This window comes from Oreochromis niloticus, linkage group LG9, assembly GCF_001858045.2.
Source record: "Oreochromis niloticus isolate F11D_XX linkage group LG9, O_niloticus_UMD_NMBU, whole genome shotgun sequence".
Lineage (NCBI taxonomy): Eukaryota > Metazoa > Chordata > Actinopteri > Cichliformes > Cichlidae > Oreochromis > Oreochromis niloticus.
In genome coordinates, this window is record NC_031974.2 from 16772929 (window position 1) to 16797579 (window position 24651).

General features: G+C 42.0%; 2 protein-coding genes across 4 annotated transcripts in view; one reads left to right on the plus strand and one right to left on the minus strand.

Annotated features, from left to right (window-relative positions):
• Positions 1-3489: 3489 nt before the first annotated feature.
• shha (sonic hedgehog signaling molecule a) lies at positions 3490-12822 on the plus strand. Its single transcript, XM_003439222.5, has 3 exons — positions 3490-4153; positions 8942-9203; positions 10988-12822. The coding sequence occupies exons 1-3, from the start codon at positions 3854-3856 to the stop codon at positions 11671-11673; spliced, it is 1248 nt and encodes a 415-aa protein (XP_003439270.1). The 5' UTR covers positions 3490-3853; the 3' UTR covers positions 11674-12822.
• Positions 12823-17451: 4629 nt separating this feature from the next.
• rbm33a (RNA binding motif protein 33a) overlaps positions 17452-24651 on the minus strand; it is a 28706-nt gene continuing 21506 nt past the window's right edge. For 2 of the 3 annotated variants that reach the window (XM_005448923.4, XM_005448922.4), the window contains exons 16-19: positions 24471-24647; positions 23503-23688; positions 22549-22637; positions 17452-22398 (exon numbers count right to left, since the gene is read on the minus strand). In XM_005448923.4, coding sequence (XP_005448980.1) covers positions 22350-22398; positions 22549-22637; positions 23503-23688; positions 24471-24647 — 501 coding nt within the window. In that variant the 3' untranslated portion in view covers positions 17452-22349. The remainder of the gene's footprint in view (positions 22399-22548; positions 22638-23502; positions 23689-24470; positions 24648-24651) is intronic. The other variant, XM_005448924.4, reaches the window with a different exon arrangement.

Consider the following 24651-nt stretch of genomic DNA (forward strand, 5'->3'; position numbering starts at 1 on the left):
AGACACAGCTAAGCTTCCACAAACAAAGCAGCTTGTTTCGATGTAAATTCTTCGCAGTGGCTCATCAGAAAGTCTCAGTACGGTTATGCATTAAAGTAAACAGACACATGTCAGTCCTCTGAGCCGTTCCCTCTGTTATCACCGTTGCTTAAGACCGAGATGGTGTTGCAGTGCACGATGGCCAGCGCTGACTCACCTGGTGGAATAACACACAAACACCAGCCCCCCGCTTTCCACTCACTCAACTCCTTCCCCTCCCACTGAGTTCACCCTGCCCTGCAGTTCAAAGAGGTTCTGCCTGTCTAGCCTTGGCGTTTAATGTTTAAGTATTGGGAGCGGCAGGAGAGTGCAAATAAAATGCCTTTACAGACTCCGGGGCACGCTGAGGGTTGTGATTCTAGATACTGTATTGTGAAATTTCCATTGTACTTGACAGATTAGCTCCAGGTCACCTGATTCTGTTCAGCCGAATTCTGACTCTTTACCTCTGCTTAATGCTTGATGCGTGCGGCTTAGATAAACCATTTAGAGGAAGATTATTCAAACTTTGTGGCTCTAACAAAAGAGTACACATGCTCATAGGATAGATGGCAACGTGTCCGTGCTATAAACTGTTTGCCAAAAGTTCAAAACAGGATAAAGGGTTGAATGCGGACTCCACCTGCGAGGAAAAACCACAAAGAGTTGCGGTGGGCCTGTCTTTCTGTTAGCCTGGGAGAAAGGAAACCCTATTTGCAGCAACGGAAAACAACACAGAAAGCCTGACACTGCTTATATGTTTGTGCGTGATTATTCTCTAGTCCTAATCCGTCTAACAATGTTACAAAACATTCAGACAGGAGGAGGCTTTAAAGCAGTAATTGGGGGGACTTACACTGGTTAAACTCCACTCAACCACTTCTAGTTGCATCTCGCTTGTGCTTGATCGAGACGGTGGCAGATGAAATCAAATGTGGGTGTGGATTTAGTCTGATTCTAAGCACATCTTTTTGATTCCTTTGAATGTCAGACACAAGAGGGAGCCTTCTAAAGAAAGGCAGCGCAGCGCAGCAGATGAGGACGATGCGATGGATCAGGTAGAGGGTTCCATATGTGCGTCTGCACATTTTGGAGGGTAAAGTGTTAGATGGGACACACCATGAGCCAGAAACTGATGACTCATTGGCCGTTTTTCACGCCTCATACTGGATTAGCCATCACATGCAACAGGCTTCTTAATAATTGTGTAATGCCCTCAATCCCTCCAGAATTATTTCAGAGAGCTAGCCTTCGCTTTTCTGCATCACCCTCATATGCAAATCCACTGTAAATAAAAGAGTAACATAGTGTGACATAATGGCACAAATCTGGGATCTTAGAAGGTGTTTGTTTTAAGACGTCTGATCAAGGCAAATGCTCAAATAAAAGTTCACACGCCAAATAGATGCAGATACTTTAATTGTCTAAACTGTGTGCAGTGATTTACTTTGCTTTTAGTTGCAAACTCCACCCATCTGGCACCGAATTAGGCCAAAACCAAACAATGAAGTGTAATGTTTGCAAATACTATTTGCCCCAGGTCTGACTGAGAGATGCTTGGTTTCCTCTGCGGTAGAAACTCAAGTTCAATCCCACCAGCAAACCTTGGTTTTTAGAAAGCATAATTCATTTTCATTCAGCATCTTTTCTTTCTTTTGTTAGTTTATAAGTTGTTGCTTTAATAATTGTGTTAGTGTGAGCATTAATATAAGTATTATTACTCTTTTTCAGGAGGACTGAGACCTCTGAGGACTCTTTCTACCTCTGCTTCACCTCCCTGTGGGTTTGAGGCATTTGTGTGGCATGCCAGGTTTTATCCCAGAGCTGTGACACCTGACCTGGGGCTAAACAGTGCCTCTGGTGTCCCTCAGGGCACCACAAGTGCTGTCAGCTTTGTGTTTGAATACATCTGCAGACGTCGGCGCTGAAATGTGACTAAGGAAGACATCTTAAGAATCTCAATCATATGCGGCAAAAACAGAGTGACGGTAGTGATTTGCAGACTGAAAGCTGGTAGCGGAGTCTCTGGGTTATACAGCAGTGTGCCAACCGTCTTTTGGCTAAGAGCTGATGATCGTGGTCTCAGTGAGCAGCAGTTGGTCTCACCTGCCCTAGCTGCTTTGCCACAAGCCTGGCACTGACTAAACAACACCAGACTGGAGGTCAGCCAGAGTGAGGTCTAATGAGAGAGAAGCCACACCAAAGACTGGCGTATCTGTCCTCACTTCAGAGCACCTGTGCCACAGTGTCTGTGTGATGAGAGCCAAAGTTGCCTCAGAACAGCCCGTCTTCCTGTAATTACTCGTTGTTATCACACAAATAATTTTCCTCCCTGAAATATTTTAGATATCTGTTTTGTCTGGACCTTGAATTTGAATACAGTGGTGTCTCATGGTACCATACAGCCTTAATCAACAACAGTAAAATATTTCTTCATTGGCCTTTAATTATAGGAATGAGACTATGAGAATGTTGAGTTGGTGATTGAAATAAAATCTATTTTAATACTCGAGAAAAGTCATAATTTCTTTCCTTTCGGAAAGTTAGTTTTTCAATACTATGAATCTGTCAGTAAAGTAGGTTTTGACTGTGTAGGAGTGAATATTGTTGCTACCCACTATCAGTATATTTTACGCACTAAATAGGTTCTTCCCCATAAAAAGTGGCTTTTGGTTATCTTTTTTTTAAAACGCTTTCTAAAGCCTCGTCTACTATTGTGCTGTAAGTCTGTCCCGTTCCCACCCTCATTTTTAAGGACTCTGCTTCATTTTCTGAATCTGAGTTCCAGAAACCTGCGTGAAAATATGATGAATGTGTGGAAAAATGGTCACATGGAATGATATTTTGGAGAATAAAATGCATTTTTACGCATAAACTAAAGTAGGAAACAAGAGCGCGCAGAAGGCACTGATGTTACTCCAACTTTTGCTTTTTAGATCTGGTGAAATCGCCATAATATTAGTCCAAAAAGTACATTACAGTACAAGTTTTCTCAGTTTTATTGTGCCTTTGAACCACCAATAAGTTAAGTAGTGCCTTACAGCGTACATTCACGTTGGCACGCTGTTGTTGTTTAAAGGGACGCGAAGTTAGAGGCAAATTTCAATCTAATCTAATCTAATGAAATCTCATATCTCACTGCACTGTAAGCAAACTATTCCATACTATTCTGGTGGATATGGGGTGTCACAGCCAACTCATGCAGTCTTTGCGCACTGCACGTCCATGAGCAGTTTTATTCTCCTGGGAAACGCATTCTGCGCTCAAAGTTGTCCCACACAAATCAATTCACCAAACTACACTGCTACAGATTTGAGAACCACTGTTCAGCCTCCCCTGTCTGTGCTTCACTTACTGTGAAACACTGGAAAACGGGAGGGTGGAAAAAAGACAGTTTATAATTGATGTTTTCCCATGGAGCAGCCCCTCCTCCTCGAAACAGAGGCTAACCCTCAGGTGGAAGAAATCTTTTAAGATTTTTGTGGGATAACATCAGGAGGGGTAGTCGACGCCAATGAAGTCCCTCCCCTATAGATCGGTGCTATAATACAAAGCAGTAAAAGCGGTAGGCACACACACAAGCGGCAGCAGCTCGACTAGAGATCCCGTGGCTTTTAATTCCCTCACTACTTTTTTTTAAACCCTCCTTCGATTTGCCCCGTTATTACCATTTATCCGAGGCGTTCATTTCCGCACCTGCCACACAGAGACCAAGCTAAGGCGAAGTAGAAGAGGAGACAAGGACACTGCGAGAGCCGGGAGAGGCAGACTGTAGAGATAGCAGCGGTGACCCGTTTGAGATCTTAAAGGACAAAAAAAATTAAAAAAAAAAAAAATGCTGCTCTGGACCAAAATCGCGTTGGTCGGTCTCATCTGCTTGTCCTTGGTATCCTCTGGGATGGGATGCGGACCGGGCAGGGGGTACGGCAGAAGAAGACATCCGAAGAAGCTGACACCTCTTGCGTACAAGCAGTTCATCCCCAACGTCGCGGAGAAGACCCTCGGGGCAAGCGGCAAATACGAAGGCAAGATCACAAGAAACTCCGAGCGATTTAAAGAACTGACTCCCAATTATAACACAGACATCATATTCAAGGATGAGGAGAACACCGGTGCTGACAGGCTAATGACTCAGGTAAGGAGACGGAATAACCTTTTCTTTTAATTTTATTGTGATTTTTATTTTTTTGCCCCCACTGTCCATTTCCTAACGCACCATCACTGCGTACTGCAACAACCTCCTTGTCAGACTGATTGCGCACCTTAAGTGAAGTCTGTTTTACCCGCTGCTGAACTCTTCACACTGAGCCTTTTAACTTCACTGCAAAGGCAGATGCGCTTTATACACCAGCATGGGAGTTTTCAAAGGCTGCAGGCTTGAAGCGAATATAGAAATCCAGCTGGATAAGTGATGTGCAGGCGGACAGTCAGGACACTCGGCTTTCATGATTGTGACAGTGTATTTAAAATATTAATGTGCCCCTCTCCTCATATCTATATTTGTATCTATGGGAGGCTCGTTTTGTTGCCTTACAGGGGCACGTCCATGTTAGATTTCATGCAGACTTTCTGTGTTTTCTGCCTATTTCGGCTTTACGTTGCGGCTTGTTTAAGCGCCTTTTCTTTACCCCAGCCCTGGGGATGCGCATCGCGTTAAACAGCCGGGCTTACTGAGGCATGGCGTAGCTCATTCAGACGTTTCCTTGCACAGCCTTCTGTAATTTAGCCTTTCGCGTGGCGTGCATCTGTGCATGAAAACTGACATTTCTTTGAGAGTGTCCAGGCCTTGGTAAATGGGTGGGACTCGGCCAATTACACGAGCAAGGCGCACAGGAGTGCTGGTGTGTTTTACAATACACCTGCACGAAGGATGGCGTCTGTTTTAAATATCTCATCCTCTTGCAGCCAGTCAGTTTAAAACCTTATACCCGGTTCAGTGCAGCTAAGAAGAGGCTCACATACATCGGAGACATGCCTTGATTTCTCTCCAGGCTGCAGGATGTCGCGTCTCTTCAGCATGACTTTTAGCACTTAGATGCTGGTGAATTATTAAAAAGCTCTTGGGTGATATTGGCTCAGTAATAATAAAATGAAGATGGTGATGGTGGTGCTGCTGGTGGTGATGAAGCCAGGCGCGCGCCGGTGTCCCTGAACCCGTGCCTAGCACCACGCATGAGGGCGAGCTCCAATAAAATATTCACAGTGCGTGCGTCGCTCAGCCCTCCCCACATCTCCTCTGCTATACACCTATAGGTTCTCATACGCAGGGATCGTGAAATTACAGTAGTCTGAGGATGTGATTACCAAGGCGGGGGGTTAGAGACCTAAACGGATTCTCCGGGGGTGGGGTGGGGGGGGGGTTTCCAGGTCTCTAGCAGGAACATAGTTTAATTTAACCATTATTTCGAGAATCTCTGAACTAAAGAAGCACCTGTCTTAATCCAAGCTTTTACTCTGAGTGAAAAGACCCGCATGCCTATAAGGATTTGCTTTTGCAGGTCAGCATCAAAACGAACAAAGGTGGGAGGTGGAAGATCTGATAAATTGTGATTACATGTGGCACCATACGCTTGTGCAGCGTGGCCTGTTGGGGGTTTCTTTTTGTTTGTCGGATTTATTTGGGTTTGTTCGTGATCCATTTCCCACTTGACTGTTTACAGAAAACACGGCGACCGACTCTAAGTGTGAAAACACACAGTTTGAACTTAGAACCTTTGGTCAGCGGGAGGCCACAGTAAGTTAAAACAGGTGTGATTATCCTTTTTATATATGACACTGTAAAGCCACCAGATTGAAGCATGTGCACCCAAAGGAGAGTAAGTGTAGCTGCAAGCAACATAAGCATTATCACATGGGGATTTACGCCGTGCCAAGGCTTTATGCATGAATCCAGAGGGTTTTTACGCACGGAGTTTTACGCATGAATGCCTTGAACTTCTCTCGTTATCTCGCGGTTTAGAAAATAGGTGTTGTATTCATAAATGAAACAAGACACGTGTCTAGAGTAGCCCCGTTAGATATGTGCAATAAATGAATTAATCAGTCAATCAGTTCAGTGCGGTCTTGCCAAGATTATATACTGGAAGAAGCGCTTGAACAAGCACTTCTAACTAGTTTGACACAGCGCACTCCCAGAGAGCTGCCAACAAATAGGCTTTAGAGACATTTACGAATTGATACACGAAGTGACGGGGCCTGACTTGATTAGCAGCATCACTTTCGCCCGCTATTCTACGGCTTTTAGACTTATGCTCACCTGTCTCTGACCCTCGTGAATTCAACTTGTGTTAAGTGACATTCTACGCATAAAAGTGGGACAAAATAAGACTCCAAAGGAATTTTTAAGGCAATAAAATGACTTAAAATTAAACAACAACAACTTTGATTTGCCCTCTTTAAACAAGTGAAACTGTAAGCCACAATGTCATGGGTTACTTTTTTACGTTAGATCCAGTGCCAGACTAAACGGCGTTTTCATCTATTTTTCTAAGCGTAACAGTGTTAAGAGCCTGCAGTGCAAACGAGTTGGAAACGAGATGAGCTGGCGGCTTGTTTGCACTGACAGGTAGCTGATAAGTGTTTCCTCTAACCAAATCATTTGTGAAAAGATTAAGAGGCAGGCTGTTGAACAACTTTACCCCGAGCACAAAGCGCCGGTCCAAGGCGCCCTGCTGGGCTTCATGGTGGCTGAGCAGAATTTGGCTTGATTTGCGGCACACGACCTAATGAATTAATAAATAGGTTAAGCTTTACGGCTCTTGACTCCGAAAATCTCTCTCAGTATGCAGAAGGGTTTTTTAAGGAGAGGTTTGGTTTTTTTTAATTCAACACATTCTACAAGTGTGATATCCTCATAAAACAGCGACTGATATATATGACTTTGTTTTCTGTTATGCGAGCGGGTAGATTTATGTGAACAACCCCCGATTGAAGACCTCAGACTGTCCCAACCGTGGGGTGGGGGGGGGCAGTGGGCTCTTCTTTGCCCCCAGTGCAATCCTCGGATATTTCACAAGTCTGTTAGTCAGCAGCCAAAACACCTCGACTTAAGAAGGCATGTCACGTTTCCAAGACTTTGCAGGAGAAGAGTAATGAAAGTTTCCCTCCGCCGCTGGACTGAAAAGACTCTTTGTGATGTTTTATTTGACATATTGGTTCGGCGTCCAGAATAGTTGTCTTGGAGAAGGCCAAGCATCTTCATTTAGAGCGCGGAGAGCTTAGGGTTCAACCAACTCCAGATATTTTAAGGAGGCAGCTGCTCTTGAAGATCATCTTCATATCATCTGCACATCAATTATTAATTTAAAGAAAACAAGCAACCGACAAAAGACTCCCTCATTCATCGCCTAATGCAGACTCGTGAATTCATACTGTATTAATGTTGTTTTTAATGCAACACTTCTGGATAGAAAAGGGTCGCTGCTCGCACCTCTCCAAGACCAAAGACCCATATGTTATAGGCCAGTGAAGCGAATGCAGTGCCTTATCAATATTTCATTAGCAGCTTTCTTACCCGAGATGTGCCCTCTGACGCTGCTGCTAACACTGAGAAATGCAAGCTCAGGATCAGAGACGCAGTTCAGCTCCAGTGTTTCACCTCAGCTGGGAGGAAACAGGGGAGTCAGGTGGGTGGGGGGATGGAGTTGTGCGAGAGGCCTCAGTTGGTCCAGTTTTAATCTTTAATTGATATTAACCCTTGTGTGGTGTTCATGCTTTTGTTGCTCGGGCAACATTGGCGGATCTGGTTTAATAGATGTTTACTTTTCTCAGTTCTAAGCAATAAGATCCACACATATGGTCAATATGTGGAATTTACCTCCGTCAGAGCGTATTTATGAACTAAAGCGCTGCTCGTTTTTGTGAGAAAATATAATAAATATCTAAATATAAAAACGTTGTGAATCATATGAGGCTATGTAACTCACCTCGTTAAACAAATAGCCTGTTTGCATTAACGTCTACACAACACATGGGGGGCACTTTTGCTGTGTGTGCACATGTGTTTCTTGCCCACAAACATTCCACCTCTTCTTTTTGTTGCTACTGGATCTAGAATAGATCGGGGAATGTCTCCTGATCGGTGATGAAAAGTCCAGCCAGGGCCACGTGTGTTGGTCCTGGCTGGACCACGTTGGCAGACACGTGGGGTGCTTCATTCGTTGGACGAGAAGGCCATTTAGTTTCACTTTTTCTCCACCTTGCTGTCTGCTGATGAGCTTCTCTTCACCCTCCTGTCTGCACTGTCCTCCCAATAAAGGCAAAAGTCCTCATGTACTGAAATCTCATCGTGTTCCAAATCCTCTCTTTCTCGTCTAAAATCATGGATATTGATCGATAAGGAGCCTCCCTAGCAAAGCTGTTTATTAGTTGTGCTCCTCCTCGATTTGTAGTTGGGGCAATGGGTATAATGTGCAGGGATGAGGGAGCAGACAGGTGCAGGTTTAACAAAGTTGGAACTTTGTGCGGAAATAGCAGGAGCAGACAGACAGAAAGAAAGAAAAAACAAGCGCGCACAGCAACAGCAAGTCATGCAGGACGAGGAGGAGAGAGTGAAGGGACACTATCACGTCCACAGTTCTATGACCACATGACTGTGGGGGCTACAGTGTGATGCTTTATATGTTCTTCGCAGAAAATGAACCAAAGATGAGGAATCTGAGGTGGAAATGATGATAAAGCACACAGTTCTTCTGGCACAAAGGGTAATTGCTGAAATGTAATAAATCTGTCGGAAGACTGATTAGGTGATCTAATATATTATTTCTCTGACCGCTTATCAGCCCCTATTTCTCTCATCAGCTAAGCTGTGTCAGTGCAACGCGTGATTTGAGTGATTTTCACTTCATAAAAGCTGATATTTGCGCACTGTGGTGCTGTTTCTGGCAGTTCCGGTGATGCATGGATTCATTTCTTGTTCCCACAGAGATGTAAAGACAAGCTGAACTCACTAGCCATCTCCGTGATGAACCAGTGGCCCGGAGTGAAGCTGCGGGTCACCGAGGGCTGGGATGAGGACGGACACCATTTAGAAGACTCCCTTCACTACGAGGGCAGAGCCGTGGACATCACCACTTCAGACAGAGACAAGAGCAAATACGGCACTCTGTCCAGGCTGGCGGTGGAAGCCGGATTTGACTGGGTCTACTATGAATCCAAGGCCCACATCCACTGCTCCGTGAAAGCAGGTATGGCTCCAAAGTAAAAAGAAAAACAGAACAAACAGAGCTATTGCGCTGATAATCTGCCATGCTGCCATGGCTGTAGGATAACGGCGCGCATTTCCCATCAGGCGTGATTGCAATCGTTTGTAACAACAGGTGCAGCTCAGGGAAGCAGCAGTCCTGTTTTATCTTCTGGAAAAGTTTCACCCAAGACTAGATTGTATCAGCTGGTTGTGATGGGAAAGTAAAATAGAGTCGCAATAATATGTATCATGGGCTTACTGATCTGATGGTTATTGTGGACAAGTGTGACCACTGATCAATTCAATGATTTCAGTGATTAATCACAGAATCATAGTGTTTGAGGGGTCATTTAAGTCTAGAGGCCAGATGTTTCAGATCTTTAAATGTGTTTTAACTGGATAGTTTTTATGAAACTGTAAATAGTAATTTCTCTCAGTGATGTATAGGCATTTCCCGGTTAAAGACGTTATAAGCGTTTCTCGTTGCAGCTTATTTCTTGATCTTACACCGCCCCACACTGTCTCCTGGTGGGAACCGCTACCATAATCTAACGAGGCTGCTCGGCGTGACCTAGAAATAGCACATTTTTCTCTCTCTCTGATAAAAATAAGTACTGCAAGGTGAATTTGGTAACCGTTTTTAATTATATGTGAGAAAATCATAAGAATTTTCTCTTCAGTGCGTTCATTTCTGTCTGATTCCTTGTTTGTTTGTTTGTTTGGTTGTTTTGGGGGGTTTATCGAGGCTCATAATCTACCTAGGCCTTCACTACTGGACACCTATGACGCCCAGAAAATATTTCTCCACTTTGACTGATGAACCATGGTGCTTTTTCTTCTTTTTTTAAAAATTTATAAATCCCTTACTTATCATTCAGCACACACGTTTTGAGATCACAGTATGAGCTAGGCCGACGTGTCATTGGAGGTCATGCGACTTTACCAAAAGGATTTGGCTGAACAATGTTGAATTGGTTTGGGGTAAATCTGGTTTTCAGTTGTCACCTTATTTCATGCTCGGGAATCTTAAAAGAAGATTAAAAGCCCCAAATTCTGAGTAGGAAACCCTTTTTTTCTCCCTCTGTGCAGGACAGTGTGATCCTAGAGACTGGTATGTGAAGAGTTCCACCAAGGCCAAAATTATTGTCATCAAGACTGACAACAAAGCAGGGAGAGGTGGTAGACAGGGAGAGGGGGGACATTGATGTTGCACAACAGAAAGCATTTAAGAGTCCGGGCCCTCATTTAAATTCAAATCTACAACTCGAGAGGCTTGGAAAAGTGGCTCCACTGGGTAAATAGTAGTTGTGAGTCGCCTATTTGTGTGAATTGTCACATAGAGGTTTCTGCACCTGAGTAAATATGGGAAGAGTAGCTGGGAAAGGCGTAAGTGTTCTTTACGGAGAGTAGCTCGATCCACAAGTTGATTTAGAATAACAATGCCTGCTCTTCATTGGGTTTTTTAATTAAGAATAGATGAGCCAGGGCTTTCAGTTTTCCCGTCTCAGACAACGTGGGCTAAGCTAATACGCATCTGGCATCAAGGAGCCGACAGACATCATTATGCAAAATGCATATGGCCCACCGTGTTGTGTAGAGGCGGAAAAAATACAAATAAAGGTGGATTTTTCAATCAATTTAAATTATTATGAATGGGCCTTTGAATGAGTTCTGGGCTGGAATGTTTAAAGCGCACGTGATGTTTGTTTGCACGCGTTAAGAATTATTAATAAAAATCATGCAGTGAGAAAAACGACTTAATGTTTTTCTTGTTTCTTCTAACAGAAAATTCAGTGGCAGCAAAGTCAGGCGGCTGCTTCCCCGGATCCTCCACGGTCACCCTTCAGGATGGCACCAAGAAAGCCGTCAAAGATCTCAGAAGCGGCGACAGGGTCATGACAGCAGATGACGACGGAAATGTAATTTACACCGACTTCATCATGTTTATAGACCGAGATTCGACGCTGAGGAGGATCTTCTATGTGATCGAAACCGACTCGGGCCAGAAAATAACCCTCACCGCCGCGCACCTCCTCTTCGTCAGCCCCAACAGCTCCAGCGAGACGGAGAAGCGGATGTCTGCGATTTTCGCCAGTCAAGTCCAGCCTGGACAGAAAGTGTTCGTCTTTGACGCAGAGCGAAGTCGACTGGAGCCTGTGACCGTCAAACGGATTTACACGCAAAGTCACGAGGGTTCCTTTGCGCCCGTGACCGCGCAGGGGACCATCGTGGTGGACCAGGTCCTTGCGTCCTGTTACGCAGTGATCGAAGACCACGACTTGGCACACTGGGCCCTGGCACCCGTCAGGCTCGCCCACTGGGTGTCCTCGTTCCTATTTAGCTCCCAGCCTCCAAGCAGTGCACAAAACGAAGGAGTGCACTGGTACTCCAAAATCCTTTATCAATTAGGGACATGGCTCTTGGACAGCCACTCGATCCATCCACTTGGAATGTCGGTATACCCAAGTTGAAACAGCTGCAACAGGAGCAGAACGAGACTTTAAATGTAGGACACACGAACTATACAGTAGATTAAAAATAAAAATAATAATAATAATTAAAAAGAGAGAAAGAGAAAGAAAAAAAGCGAACTGACAGACAGACGTGACATGACAAAGGCCACAGCGGAGTTGGGATATTTATTTCAGTGACTTTTCCATGATGTGTCCCCCTTTCAAAGAATGAATGGAGCCTTAAAAAGTTTCTCTTTGAATAATTTATTCTCATGTGAACTCTGCTGCTGTCACATAAATGGATTCTGAAACTGTGTGAGCAGCAAATTGTGCATAATCTATTTTTGTAAATATCAAATGCAAAAAAAGAAAGAAAAATGAAGAAAAAAATTGAAAAATGGGAAAAAAAATCGCAAACAGAAAGAAGATCATGTAAAACGGAGCTGACTTTGACAGGCTGTAAGTTTCATATATATATATATATACATATACATACATATATATATATATATATGTATAGCAGCTGACTGTTATATTTTGGGGAGAGAGGAAAAAAATACCTTCGCGGGGTTCCATAAATTATATTTTTATACACAGAATTGTAAATTAGATTTTGACAGATCGCTACCGAATCACATTTCGTTATTTGAAATAGTGTAAGATATGAAAATATATTTTAATTTAAATACAGTAGCTGGGAAAGTGTTGGAAAATCTTGTACTGCTTGGTTTATTAAGAATTTTATTATTTTGTAAACTGTTCGTTTCAGTTGTCGGAGAGGGACAGATATTCTGCCCCATGTCTGCATTCTCTGCTTTTTTTTTATGTGTATGTGTTTCTTTTCTGTTTTCTTTTGAGAAAAAATAATATCAAATGCAGATTCTGACAATTCAGTAACAGTTAAAGTAGTACTGAAACCGTTTCGTTAAATAAATTAATAAGTAACTCCTGTAAATGTACTAAAATCTTATTTTTCTTTTCATATTTTGTAATAGGGAAATAGTTTTATAGAAATGAACTGCAGGCTGATGCACAGTTTGAATAGACTATATATAGGCAGACCTACCAGTTAACTTTCATAACAGGGCGATGTGTCAAAAAAATGTCTAGAATTTATTATTTATATGTTTATTATAAAATGAGATAAAGAACATTTTCAAACTTGGAGTTGTTATATGTCTTTTTCAAAAAAAAGTGCCAGAGGAACCACACAGTAGTGGGAAGAAGGGGGGCTTTTTGGCCATATTATTTGGACATTTACAACCAAATTATAATCTGGACTCAGTCAAGAGATATATCAATTGGCTTGTTTCACCCCCCCCCCCCGCTAAAAAAACCCAACAAAAAAACCCAGGCTTTGGGTGCCTTAGTGATGGCCTATTTGATGGCTTATGCACAAAAAAGGGGAGAATATTGCGCTTTGATCTACCTTTTGCATGCTTGCGAAATGTTGAGAGCCTATGTCAAATTTAACGAGGTCTGCCCTCCGCAAATAACTTCCAACGCGCAGACAAATTAAACAGAAGCGTCTTTGTTGGCCACAGGTCTGCCTCTCGGCGTCTGCTGGTTCAGGTCAGATTGCTCCATCCGACAGTAACTGACAGTCGGGGCTCATTAGAAAGAAACGCTGCAGTCCCACTAGTCCACATTACAGCTTTGTTAGTCTTAACAAATCACTATAATCCTGCAGTATTTTCATAGACTTATAGTGCGCATGCAGCACTTAATAGTGAGCTCTCAGAGATGCGTTTTGTCCTCTAGTGGAGCGCTTTGGCATCGGGCTGCACATCTTCTCAAATCGATTACAGCATTAACTTTTTTGGAGATGTCATCTTCAGTGAAAGGGCGACACCTTGTGGTTAAATGTAGACAATTGGAAGTAATATAAATACTTAACGTAAAAACTGAATTAAGTTCTGGAAAAAGAGTTTTTTTTATGTAACCAACTCTAGTCAATGTGTTTGTTAAGCTGGAAGCAAAATCATACAGGCAAGCAGAAGAACAAAAGCAGTTCGGAAACATGTGAGAGTATAAATTCAAATTTTTTTAAAAAGCCCACGCACACAAAAAAAGATAAATGTTGGTGAATCACTCAGACCCATCAAAGGTAAAAGGGGCCTCTGAACCTGGGTTTCTGAACACTGTTGCAACATGAGCAGGAATTCCATTTTTGTCTCCCACATTGTGTTGTGCTGTTGATATTGTGAGGTGGAAACTTCAGGGAGGGACAAAGCGGCCCATCTCTCCCGGCACTGTGACCTTGGGTCCCTGTCAGATACAAAAGCGTCGGTGCGGGGCAGCATTCCTCAGAGCAGGTAAACAGAGCCTCCCCTAATCCCTCTGGGGGCCCTCAGTCTGCTGGAGCTCAACGACGGCTTTTACAAATGTTGACATTTGCAAACATGAACAGTCTGGCATTCTGCAAAAACAAAACTCCCCCGTTTCTAAGAGAGTTTTGCAAACGGCAGAGCTCGTCCTCTCGGCAGCCAGCTTTTGCTCCTTTGCGGCAGCAGCCAGCAGAGTGCTCAACGTGGAAGTGGCAAGTTAGAGGGAAGCAGAAATCCACAAGGCCTTAATTGAGTGATGTCCCTTTATTCCTACTAATGTAGTATTAATAGAGTAAAGAAGAAAGCAGAACTTTTTGTGACAGGCCAGCATGGATAGATGGATGGATACAGGCCTGCAGAGATGGGAGAGTATGCACCCGTCACTTTGGTTAAAAATGGCAATCGTGGTTTTCCAACTAAACGATTTAATTTGAATAAACTGATACTGGTTTATGGTTTAAAGTGAACACACTGCAACACGTTTTCCACTTCAGAATCACAGCTACATAGTTACACCTTTTGGCCCCTTTTTCTACACTCTGTACTCTGATATTGGACCGAGCTGAGCAGCATTAAGTTTCTGATGGTCCGAGGAACACAAATTCCACCCAGAGTGACGCTGCCTGGATTAAAACCCTGAACTTTGCTGTAAGGTAACAGTGCTAAGCATTGGTCCCTCATACCTCTGACTTATAGAAAGCATACCCTACCAGTAATGAGGGTTTACAAATGAGCACTACTTAACTTTAAGGCAAGTAAAAGTACAAAATAGTTCTTTAGCTGGGACTCATTCTGCTTCAATTTCTACTTTATTTCTACTCAAAGCTACACAAGGCTAAATCACAGAAAGGTCACCAAGAAGTTTATTTCACACCTGTTACTGGTATCAAATGTGACATTTTCAATTTACATAAAATATTGAATATCTTGAATCATTTTCAAAATATAAGACATAAAAAACAGACAAAATGCAGTAGTTTTTTGGGTTTTTTTTAATAATCCAGCAGACAACACGATCCCTTCTTCTGACTCGTGTGATGGGGGTGAAAACACACCACAAGATGATCGGTTAAAAGTTTCAGTCAGAATTTCAGTCATTATTTGTAGCATCAAACCATTCGAGATGATGACGAGGTTAAAAAATAAATAAATAAAATATATAACATAACAGCGATGAAGCTGGAGTGAGCTTCTGGTGCCGTGAAAGCCGTGAAGCAACTTGCTTTAGAGTTATGCGTCTCCTCAGTGAACCCGGCTGTCGTCAGATGGAAACCTCCATCCACTGGGCTAGCAAACAGTGGTAATCCAGGCAGGCCACCCTGCTCCTGCTTGGTACAGAAGTCTTAAGTTCAGAGAACAGATGAGATATGTTCAAATGCACGTACAGCAAGTTGGAACAACAGCGATGATTGGAAAAGCAGAATATTCTCTGGAAGAGAAGACTGTGGCTCAGGAGGTAGAGCGGGTCATCCACCAATCAAAAGGTCGGCTAATTGATTCCTCTGCTACTCCAGTCTGCACTCTGTCCCCTAGATGGCTCTTTAAGCATAAATAGCTCTGTGACTTCTTCAAATTTAATAAAACACAGACATTACATGCATTACGTGAGAAGCATTTAAACCAAGATTATCAAAATAATTTTACGTTGTGGGCCACGTGCAACCCACTTTGATCTTAAGTGTGCCGGACCAGTGAAACCCCCTTTTTGTCAGTGTAAAGTTTTACTAAACATCTCAAAATGCAGAGACCGCTTAATAATTTTTTATTCTTTTTAAAGAAGTCTAGTATGTCCCAGTTTTTCTACATGATCAAATGATTCAGTTAAAATAAAGTTAAAAGTCCAAACTACTCCCTACTTCACCTTTTCTAAAAGCCATCCGGTGGGCCGGATTGGAGTGGTCGTCGGGATGATTTTGGACACTGGGCCTTATGTTTGACACCCCTGATTTCTACGTGTTTAAGATTGTGGTTGAAAAGTCAAAGTATGACAAGTTAGTGGCCCCCAGAGTGACTGCAACTGTCTTAAGACTATAACTGAAAAGAAAAATCAGTCAAGTTGTCAGACAAGAGTGAGGTTAGAAATCTTTGGAACAAACCTGAACAGGTCAAAGCAGACTCACAAATGCTGCGCAGACTGTTAGATAGGTTAACTGTATGTCCGACGAGGGGAGAGGACATCTGGAGTCAAAGGGCGGGACCAGATGGTTTACCAGTTGATCTGCGTTAAAACATCTTTGATATTTAAATTATCAAATGAAATAAATTATTTCTAAATGCTTTTTAAAATGAGAGCCTTCCATATTTCATGAGTGTTGCCCTGTTTAACCAGGCAAAAATCTGAGGCCAACAAATTCGTCCACTTTTCCACTTCGAGGTCGGTCAGCTGTCGTAAGGTAAAAGGCAGCGTACACAGTGGACAGGTCGCCACTATCACAGAGCTAACACACACACACAGCGAGCCGAACACACTCTCGTCCAGTTTATAATTCCCAATTAAAGTATAAACCCATGAGAGAAAAGGAAAAGTCTGTAGAAATAACTACAGTAATTTTGGTTGCTTCGTTTTTTTCCCCCTGAAGGACAAAATATACCCGTCCTAACTCGACGGTCCCATTTATTTAGGACAAGGATTACACTAGCTCGTGACACTGGTTACTAAATTTGAGATACAGGACTTCAACCTTTAGGCCAGGGGAAGTCCTGCAGTGGCAAAAAGCTAGGAATTGAAAGGTCAAAGATGGAATTCTATGCTGTGAACCAAGGTAAGTATTTTTGCTTGATGATCATTGTATTTTAGCTCTAATTAAGAAAATTTGTTCTGTTCAAGTAAAAATTACAACCAAAAAAGCTAAACTGGAAATAAAACATGTAATTGCTTATATAGAAACTTTTTGCAGCAAACATTTCAAATGTCACCAGGTAAGGTCGGGGAAAGCTTCAGATGATTACATCAGCTACTTTTAGTACATAAACTTCCCAACTTGCATTTGTTTGACATATGATGAACAATGAGAGTCAAATTAATAAAAATGTAATAATTTAAAAAAACAAAAAAACAATGGTGCCTATAAATAACATTTATTATGAAGACGAATGGATCAACAATCTTCAAAGTTCAGAAGAATAAAGAAAAGATATATAATATTGAAAACATTAAAATGTATTTGTCTAATTATTTATTTGTCTTGATTAGCTTTGATTCACTTCTAGCTACAGGACTTTTATTCATTTTGATTGAAGTTTTGAGCAAAAAAAGCCAAAAACAATAAAAACACAGAAATGTTTAAGTGCATCAAAAACTTTTATTTTTCATGAGTTTGAGGTATAAAGTATAAAAACTTAAATGTACTTAAAAAAATGAAGTCTCTTTAAAAGTCTTCATGTCATAGTAGAAAAATCCAATTTTTACAGCATCAGAACAAATTGCACAATCATTTCAGAATAATCCAAAACACAACATGATTCCTTCTTATGACACGAGTGTGAAAAACACAGATGTCTTCAAAGTTTGCTTTTTGTTTTGGTCAGAACCCAACGGGCTGGGTTTACAGTCATTTGGTGCACCCATACAGTTCGAGATGACGAAACCAGTGCGGTGTCTTTGTGTTAAAAATCCAACCAAACAGTGAGTGTCAAGAAGCTGGAATGACCTTTGGTGCAGTGAAAGCCATGAAGCAGCTTGCTTTAGAGGTTTATGTGTCTGCTCAGTGAACCCGGCTGTCGTCACACAGATGGAAACCTCCATCCACTGGGCTAACAAACAATGGTAATCCGGGCAGGCCACCCTGCTTGATACAGAAGTTTTAAGTTCATTGAAGAACAGCGGCGGGAAGGAAAAGACGAGATATGGTCAAGTTGAAAGAACAGCGACAGCAGGAAAAGCGGTTAGGAAAAAGGCGACAGGCCCGATAACCTGAACGCACCAACAACCGTCGAGTGAGGGAAATGAAATCTTCATCTCGGGGCCGGAGATGGCGAGGCTGTGAAAGAACGTGAAGTGTTAAGCGAATGAGTTAAGGCAGTATCATGGTTTAAGCTGGTCAACGGCTCCTCTTACTGGCACGCTGTTAAAATAAAGTATGCGTTAGTTACAGATGTCTCTCTGTTGTACTCGCACCTGAGATGGCTGGCGGTCACGTCAGGTGAATCAAATCTCAACTGCACCATCGTGCCACCAAGTGTGATCAAACAAAGAGCACCGCAAGAGCAAGTGTGGGACCACACCAGAGGTGTTTCATGCTTTTACTCAACCTCTTAGTTAATGACTGAATCAGTCACAGGTCATTTAACAATTTTTTTTTTTAGTTTTCCTGTTAAAAGTCAGTTTTTCCTCTCCACTGTCACCAAGTGCTCGCTCATAGGGGGTCGTCTGACTGTTGGGCTTTTCTCTGCATTGTTGTAGGGTCTTTACCTTAGAATATAAAGCACCTTAAGCCAACTGTTGTTTTGAATTGGAAGTCTACAAATAAAACTGAACTGAAATTAACTGTAAAAAATAAAAAAGATCCTTGAAGAATTCCCTGCTCAGAAAACAGGTTGATTATTTTTCTAGGAGAATAACAAAGGCTTTGAGGAACTGGGTGAGGTTATATGATGTTAAATGACCTGATAGGTTTCTGGGAAAAGGCCTCAGATGATTACATTAGCAATATAAACAGGGGATACTTTCAGCAGATTAATATAAACAGCCTGCTTAATTTCAGGTCACTCGCAAATGCACTTTGTTGATTGACTAAAACATGTTAAACCTTTGGTATGGCCTCTTAAATTTGCTTTTAAAAATGCATTTGTCACTCTGCTCCATGGTAGAGGATTTGATCTGAAGAAAAAGACAGAATTCAGTGATTAATTCAGCAACTCTGCAAAATTTCAGCACCTTAAATGAACCTGTTAAAAAAAAGTTACAAGTTAGTGTTGTGCAAAACTCAACCTTTGACCCAAATATGCTAAATATTCTCACTATAATCATCTGCAGCCTTTATGAAGGTTTCTTATGCAAGCATAAGAAAGCTGCATTCACATCTGACAGGCAAGCCCTTCTATGTTAAATACCTACTACAACCATATGAGGTGGCATGTTTGGAGAAACATGCTGTAACTTAAATAAGCCTTTTTTCCCCAATGAAAATTAATCACTTTTAAAAATTCACAGTACACGTCTGTATAAAATTCTTCAAATTAAGGTACAGATAAGATTCAATATGAATCTGTTCTGGCATTAAAAGACCTGAAGTCTTATAACAATATCACTACGACCTGGCATTGCCGTTACTCTTTCAAATCCACAGGATTTAGCATAGCACTAAAACTCGAGCGAGTAACCCACAACATGAAAGACAATAAATACATAACCGTCAATACACAGAAAGAGCTCAAAAACTTCAAACAAAAAAAGAATAAAACATAAATAAACCAGATTTCTGCAACATACAAAAAAATAAATAAAACAATAAATAATTTAAAAAACGGCACAACTTCACTGTTTATATGAAGAAGAGGAAATTTGGGGGATCGAATACTTTGGGTACTTGCTGAGAATGTACTGGCGGCTTATTTTAAACTTTTATGGATTATTAGTAACTTCAAGTAACATAAGGGAAATACCACTAAATTTGTGATGTGATTCAACACATGCAGACAGGGCAGAGAAGCCAATTAGTACACATTTCTCAAACCACAAAAATCAGGGAGGTTAATCTGTAGCGCCACCTATTGGCACAGCTGGGAAAAGACTTCCCAGACAGATTAAAAAAATAAAATAAAAGTGGTGACCCTTTTTTTGGTATAAAAATCATACTTTTTCCCTACCAGCCGAGTAGCAATGCTTCTCATTTTATGGAGCTGCACATTCAGATGACATCAACGCGAAATTTTCAGGCCAAAATTTCTCATTTAAGGAAATAAATTCAGTGATATTCCCCTTTAACTTTGAGGTAGTATCTCTTGCCATAATACTGCTCTTTTTTTTTTCTTTTTTTGTGTCTTTAAACCTACAAAATCAAATCTTACTTAAAAAAGTGGTTCATCCCAAGAAAATATGCAAGTTTCCAAACGCATTTACGTCATATGTTGCATAGTTAAAACCCCCAAACTTACAGAATACGTTAAAAAGTACAAAGGAGTAGAAAGTGTGGCACAGAAGATGAAAACTACGTTATCATAAAGGCACATAACACATGGACATCACACACAACCACACGTCTTTGGGCTAAAGTTCAAGTGGCTTCACATACCTGCATGTTCACGGTATATTGGCCATATTTTTATTTACACTTGTTTTTTTGGTTATTTGTTCGTTTTTTCTTTTTACCTTAAACTTTTTGTCAAATGTATTGTTTAACACAAATGTGGTCCAGTCATTCCTTGTTTGGAAATAGAAACAAAATACTTGTAAAAATGATTTATGTCCGGACACGTCAGCATATCCTTTACATATAAAAGTTGTTTTTCCTGATACAATGTGAGTGAAGTCAAAAAAATTTAACAAGTTAAATATCGAGTGAAAGCCTGACTTATGCACATGATCACTACGCGGGTAATGGTTGCCCCCTCTCGTTGTTCTGTCTCGTCCCTTTGAATAATGTATATAAAACAATTTCAGTTAGTCTTGGATGTGGAAAAACGTCTGCATTTAAACTTTTAACACATTTTTACAACTACAATACACAAACAGTTTTGTGATGAGAGAGGAGAAAAAAATCTGAATAACAAAAAAAATTAAAAATGTGACGAGCTTCATTTAGCTTAACTTTGATGTTTTATGAAGTCCAACTCAGAGCCAGAAAACAGAAACGGCTTAGTATTCAGAGAATTTGGGGTTTTCAGTGATGTGCCAGCACCTTCCTATCCAGGGTAAATGCTTAATGAAAATTAAAGCAATTTGTTGGACACTGTACTGTAAGTGCGGATGGCTCAGAATTAGTCTAAAAAATATTTTGGGGAAAAAATGTGTAAAATTGTCAAAAGAGATATTAGTGTATTTAGGAAAATATATCTCTCTACAGTCTCCAGGGCAAAGTATTAAGGTGAATTTTGTTTATATTTCCTCCTCTGTTATCCAAACCGACCGCTCTGCGTGAAGGAAAAACAGTCTGCTATGCAGCTTACTGATCAATCAGGCACCAAGCTGATAGTCACTCAAATTTGGGTAAATATTTCCAAACTTATTCCAATTCCAGAGCAGAGTAAGGAATGTATCCTCGAGGAACTTCTCAGAAATGTCTGTTTATGCTGCAGAGAACTGGACACAGTTCTTTTCCATCTACCAACAATGTCAAATACCCTGCCAAGCTCATTAAAAAGAAAGAAAACAAACTCAAAAAACATGTCTACATACTCACTGCCACAAAGCACACTCGGCACAACCTCGAAACCTAAATCTAACTACTTCATAATCAGACATCCAACTAAAATGCATCTCAAACAAGGCATGAAAGGTTCATCCACAATGCATTCTAGTTAACAGTTAAAAGCTGAGTAATAACCAACTAACTTAAACGAGAGAGAGAGAGGGAGAGAGATATATATATAGAAAGGACTTAGTAAGCAACAATAAAACTGAAAAACAGGAGAAATTAACTCAGCAGTGCCCACATTTACAATTCTTTAAACCACAGGGAATTTAGCAAAAATATAATCACAGCCTATTCCAGCTGGGTTTTGGTCACTGCTATGACATCTTGAATCATCACAACCAGGACACCTCTCTGCCTATATGCAGGAACCCCACTAGGTAGTGCCATAGACCAAAAAACAGACTTCACAGCTACCCGAATGCAGGGCTGCAAGAGAAAGACTGAAACACCAATAGTGATAAAATACTGCCATCTACAGACAGGGGAGACCCCCTGCATGAACAGGCTGACCGCATCCTAGCACAACCATTCCCCCTGCATGAGCACCGCACCACGAATAACATAAAAAATACTATTAAGTGGTCACGTTAGAATCACAGCGTTCAAGTGTCATTTGTCACGAAGAATTTCACTAAAGAGGGGAGCAACCATTATCCCACGATGAGCTCTACTTATAGTGTCCGTGTCAGATGCAAAATAAACATTCCTCACAAACTACATTGAAATAGCAGAAGCTGTCCAGTGTCTCTCCAGTGCCATTTTCACAACTGCAGACACTTGGTAGAAAAGTCAAACACAGGCATGCTCTCAGCTAATGTCTTTGTGTTCTCTGTCCCAGCTCGATGGGAGACGACTTGATGAATGACGCTTCTGTGCAGAGGCGCTGAATGTTAGTGACCCCCAAAAGAAATGGAGAAGTATCTGTAGACCAGGTTGGAGCTGTGCAGGAGACCCTCCAGCGTTGGGAGAGAGCGACTTCTTGCAAAAGGACCCGCTGGCTTTTTAACGCTCCTCATCCGTCAATCAGCGACACATCAATGTGGGACAAATCAATCATGTGCCTGTGTGGTAATTGTGATAACAATGTTTGAGCCACTGTGGACGGAGATACCTATGACACTGTACAGCAGCTAAACTGGAAAATATAAAAGCTCTACTGGAGTATATCTGACATGTTTACACAGATAAAAGGAAGGAGGTGTGTTTAGTACCTGTGGAAGCTCATTTGGAAACTTGTTGCATGCTGGGGACTGGAAAATGTAGCAATTGCTTTCCTCTGCTGGGGCATCATTTTGAAAGTCTGCAAGTGGATAAAAATGGGGAAAAAAGGCCCAACTAAATACAAATACATACTCCTTTCCTCCGCAAGGGGGAGCGGGGGTGGTAACAAGAAAGGGAATAATCAATTGGATCTTCAAAGCTAACCTACCGAATCACTACAACAGAGGGCGCTGTGGGATCGCAGATAAAAAATGCCATTGCTGTCACTGGTGGGTGCCACTAAATATGTGGTTTTCAGTGTGAAGTAGGGCATCAAGATGACCAAAGTGATCGGCAATATCTCGCCAATTCTTACCTAATTTCCTAATTTAATCTTTTAAATAAATAACATAACATAGCTTATTAAAAACTTAATCTACCTCGCTACAGTTTCATGTCACAGCTCCACATATAAGCAACACTTGCAAACGCAGATGTGTCTGGGTGTGCACGGAGATGTGCACGCAAACACAGGCTCAGACTTCTGCACACTTTAAAATTAATGTGTGTATGCAGCATCGTCATAGTAGAGGGGATTTTTTAATTTGGAGAATAATCTGACTAAACGTGCAGAGATTCTGATTGAGCTCATTTTTTTTATTAATCTTAGGGGGAAAAAAGTGAAGACCCCCAAGATTAATACCTTAGTGTATCTATACACAAGTATACTCTAAAAGGGTCCACTTTAACCTTCTCTGCCAACCTACCCTAGTAGCAATGCTATCAGTGACTGGCAAACCCTAAAGGGTTACAACAGGACAATCTGACCATTAAAGCAAATCACCTAAGAGTGTGAGGTATGAGGCTTTATGCATAAATTCAGCTTTAGCCAAGCCATGTCAACGAGGTATGAAAACACAATATAAATACACCATGTGCTCCAGTGTGATGTATTTGGTACCCACCTTTATGGGGCCGATGGACCTCAGAAGGTTCTTAAGCTGCAAATCGGTTGTAGATGAGGAGAGGCCTTCAATGGACACAGTGCAGCGCTCACTCCCAGCAGTCTTTTGGCTCTGTCTGGTGGGCATCGGACGACCTCGACCCATCTGGCCACCCCCTCTACCTCGGCCCCGGCCTGACACAACAACCTAAAATCGATGGAAGGAGTCATTTTAAAAACAGGGAGAGAGACCACAGATATACAGAGTGAGACCTTCTCCTCCTCAAAACGGGCATGCTGGTGCATTCAGCCGTGTGGAGAGTTTTCTGAGCACAAAGGCAAATTTTTTAAATTCTACGTGTTTCCCTCTCACACCTCTCAGCCTTGTCACGCTTTCACATGATTGACTCGTCATATTTCTGCATTGAACATCAACATCAGAACACGATGCAAGCGGCGTGGCATATCTTCATATGAGCTTGTGAGTGAGAGATATGTTGCTTCAGCAGCAGAGGGAGAGGAAGAAGAGGAGGAGGGGAGGAGGAAGAGAGGAGAGGAGCTAGTGGGAATGTGTCTGTATGTGTTGGGGGGCGGGGGAGCATAAAGGGAGAGGAGCCATGCAAGCGTTATGGTGGCTGCCTTACCCTGTCAGCGCCAGTGAGTACGGTAACAGTGACAGGAGCCTGGCGGTGACAGGCGTGCAGAGAGGCCAGGGGACCTTGTGTAGCCCCCCTGTGTTACACCATTTTCAGCCTGTCAATACTCCCGCACCTGGCATAGTGTCCTGTCTTATTACAACTCCTCGATTGGTACGTCTACTGAATGCCACAGGAGTGCCACCGGCACAGGACAACTTTACAGGAGTCATTTTGGCTTCTTTTATAGCAGAACTGCCATCGCATGTGCAGTGACCTCCATTAATAATCACATTTTAGGGGAAATTCTCTCTAGTCTACACCACAAAAGAAACAGAGCTCATTCTGAGCATACCCTGTTTTGTTGTGGGTTGCCCATGCCCCCGCGGCTAGCCTGCGACGGTCCACCTGGTCCCTGTTGCTGCTGTCCTGTCATGGTAACTTTCCTTTGGATGCCCTGGTTGAGCGAAGCTGCTGGCCAGGCGCCTTGTTCCTGTACTGGGCTGCTTGTGGCCTCAGGCCCCTTTCCACTCTGG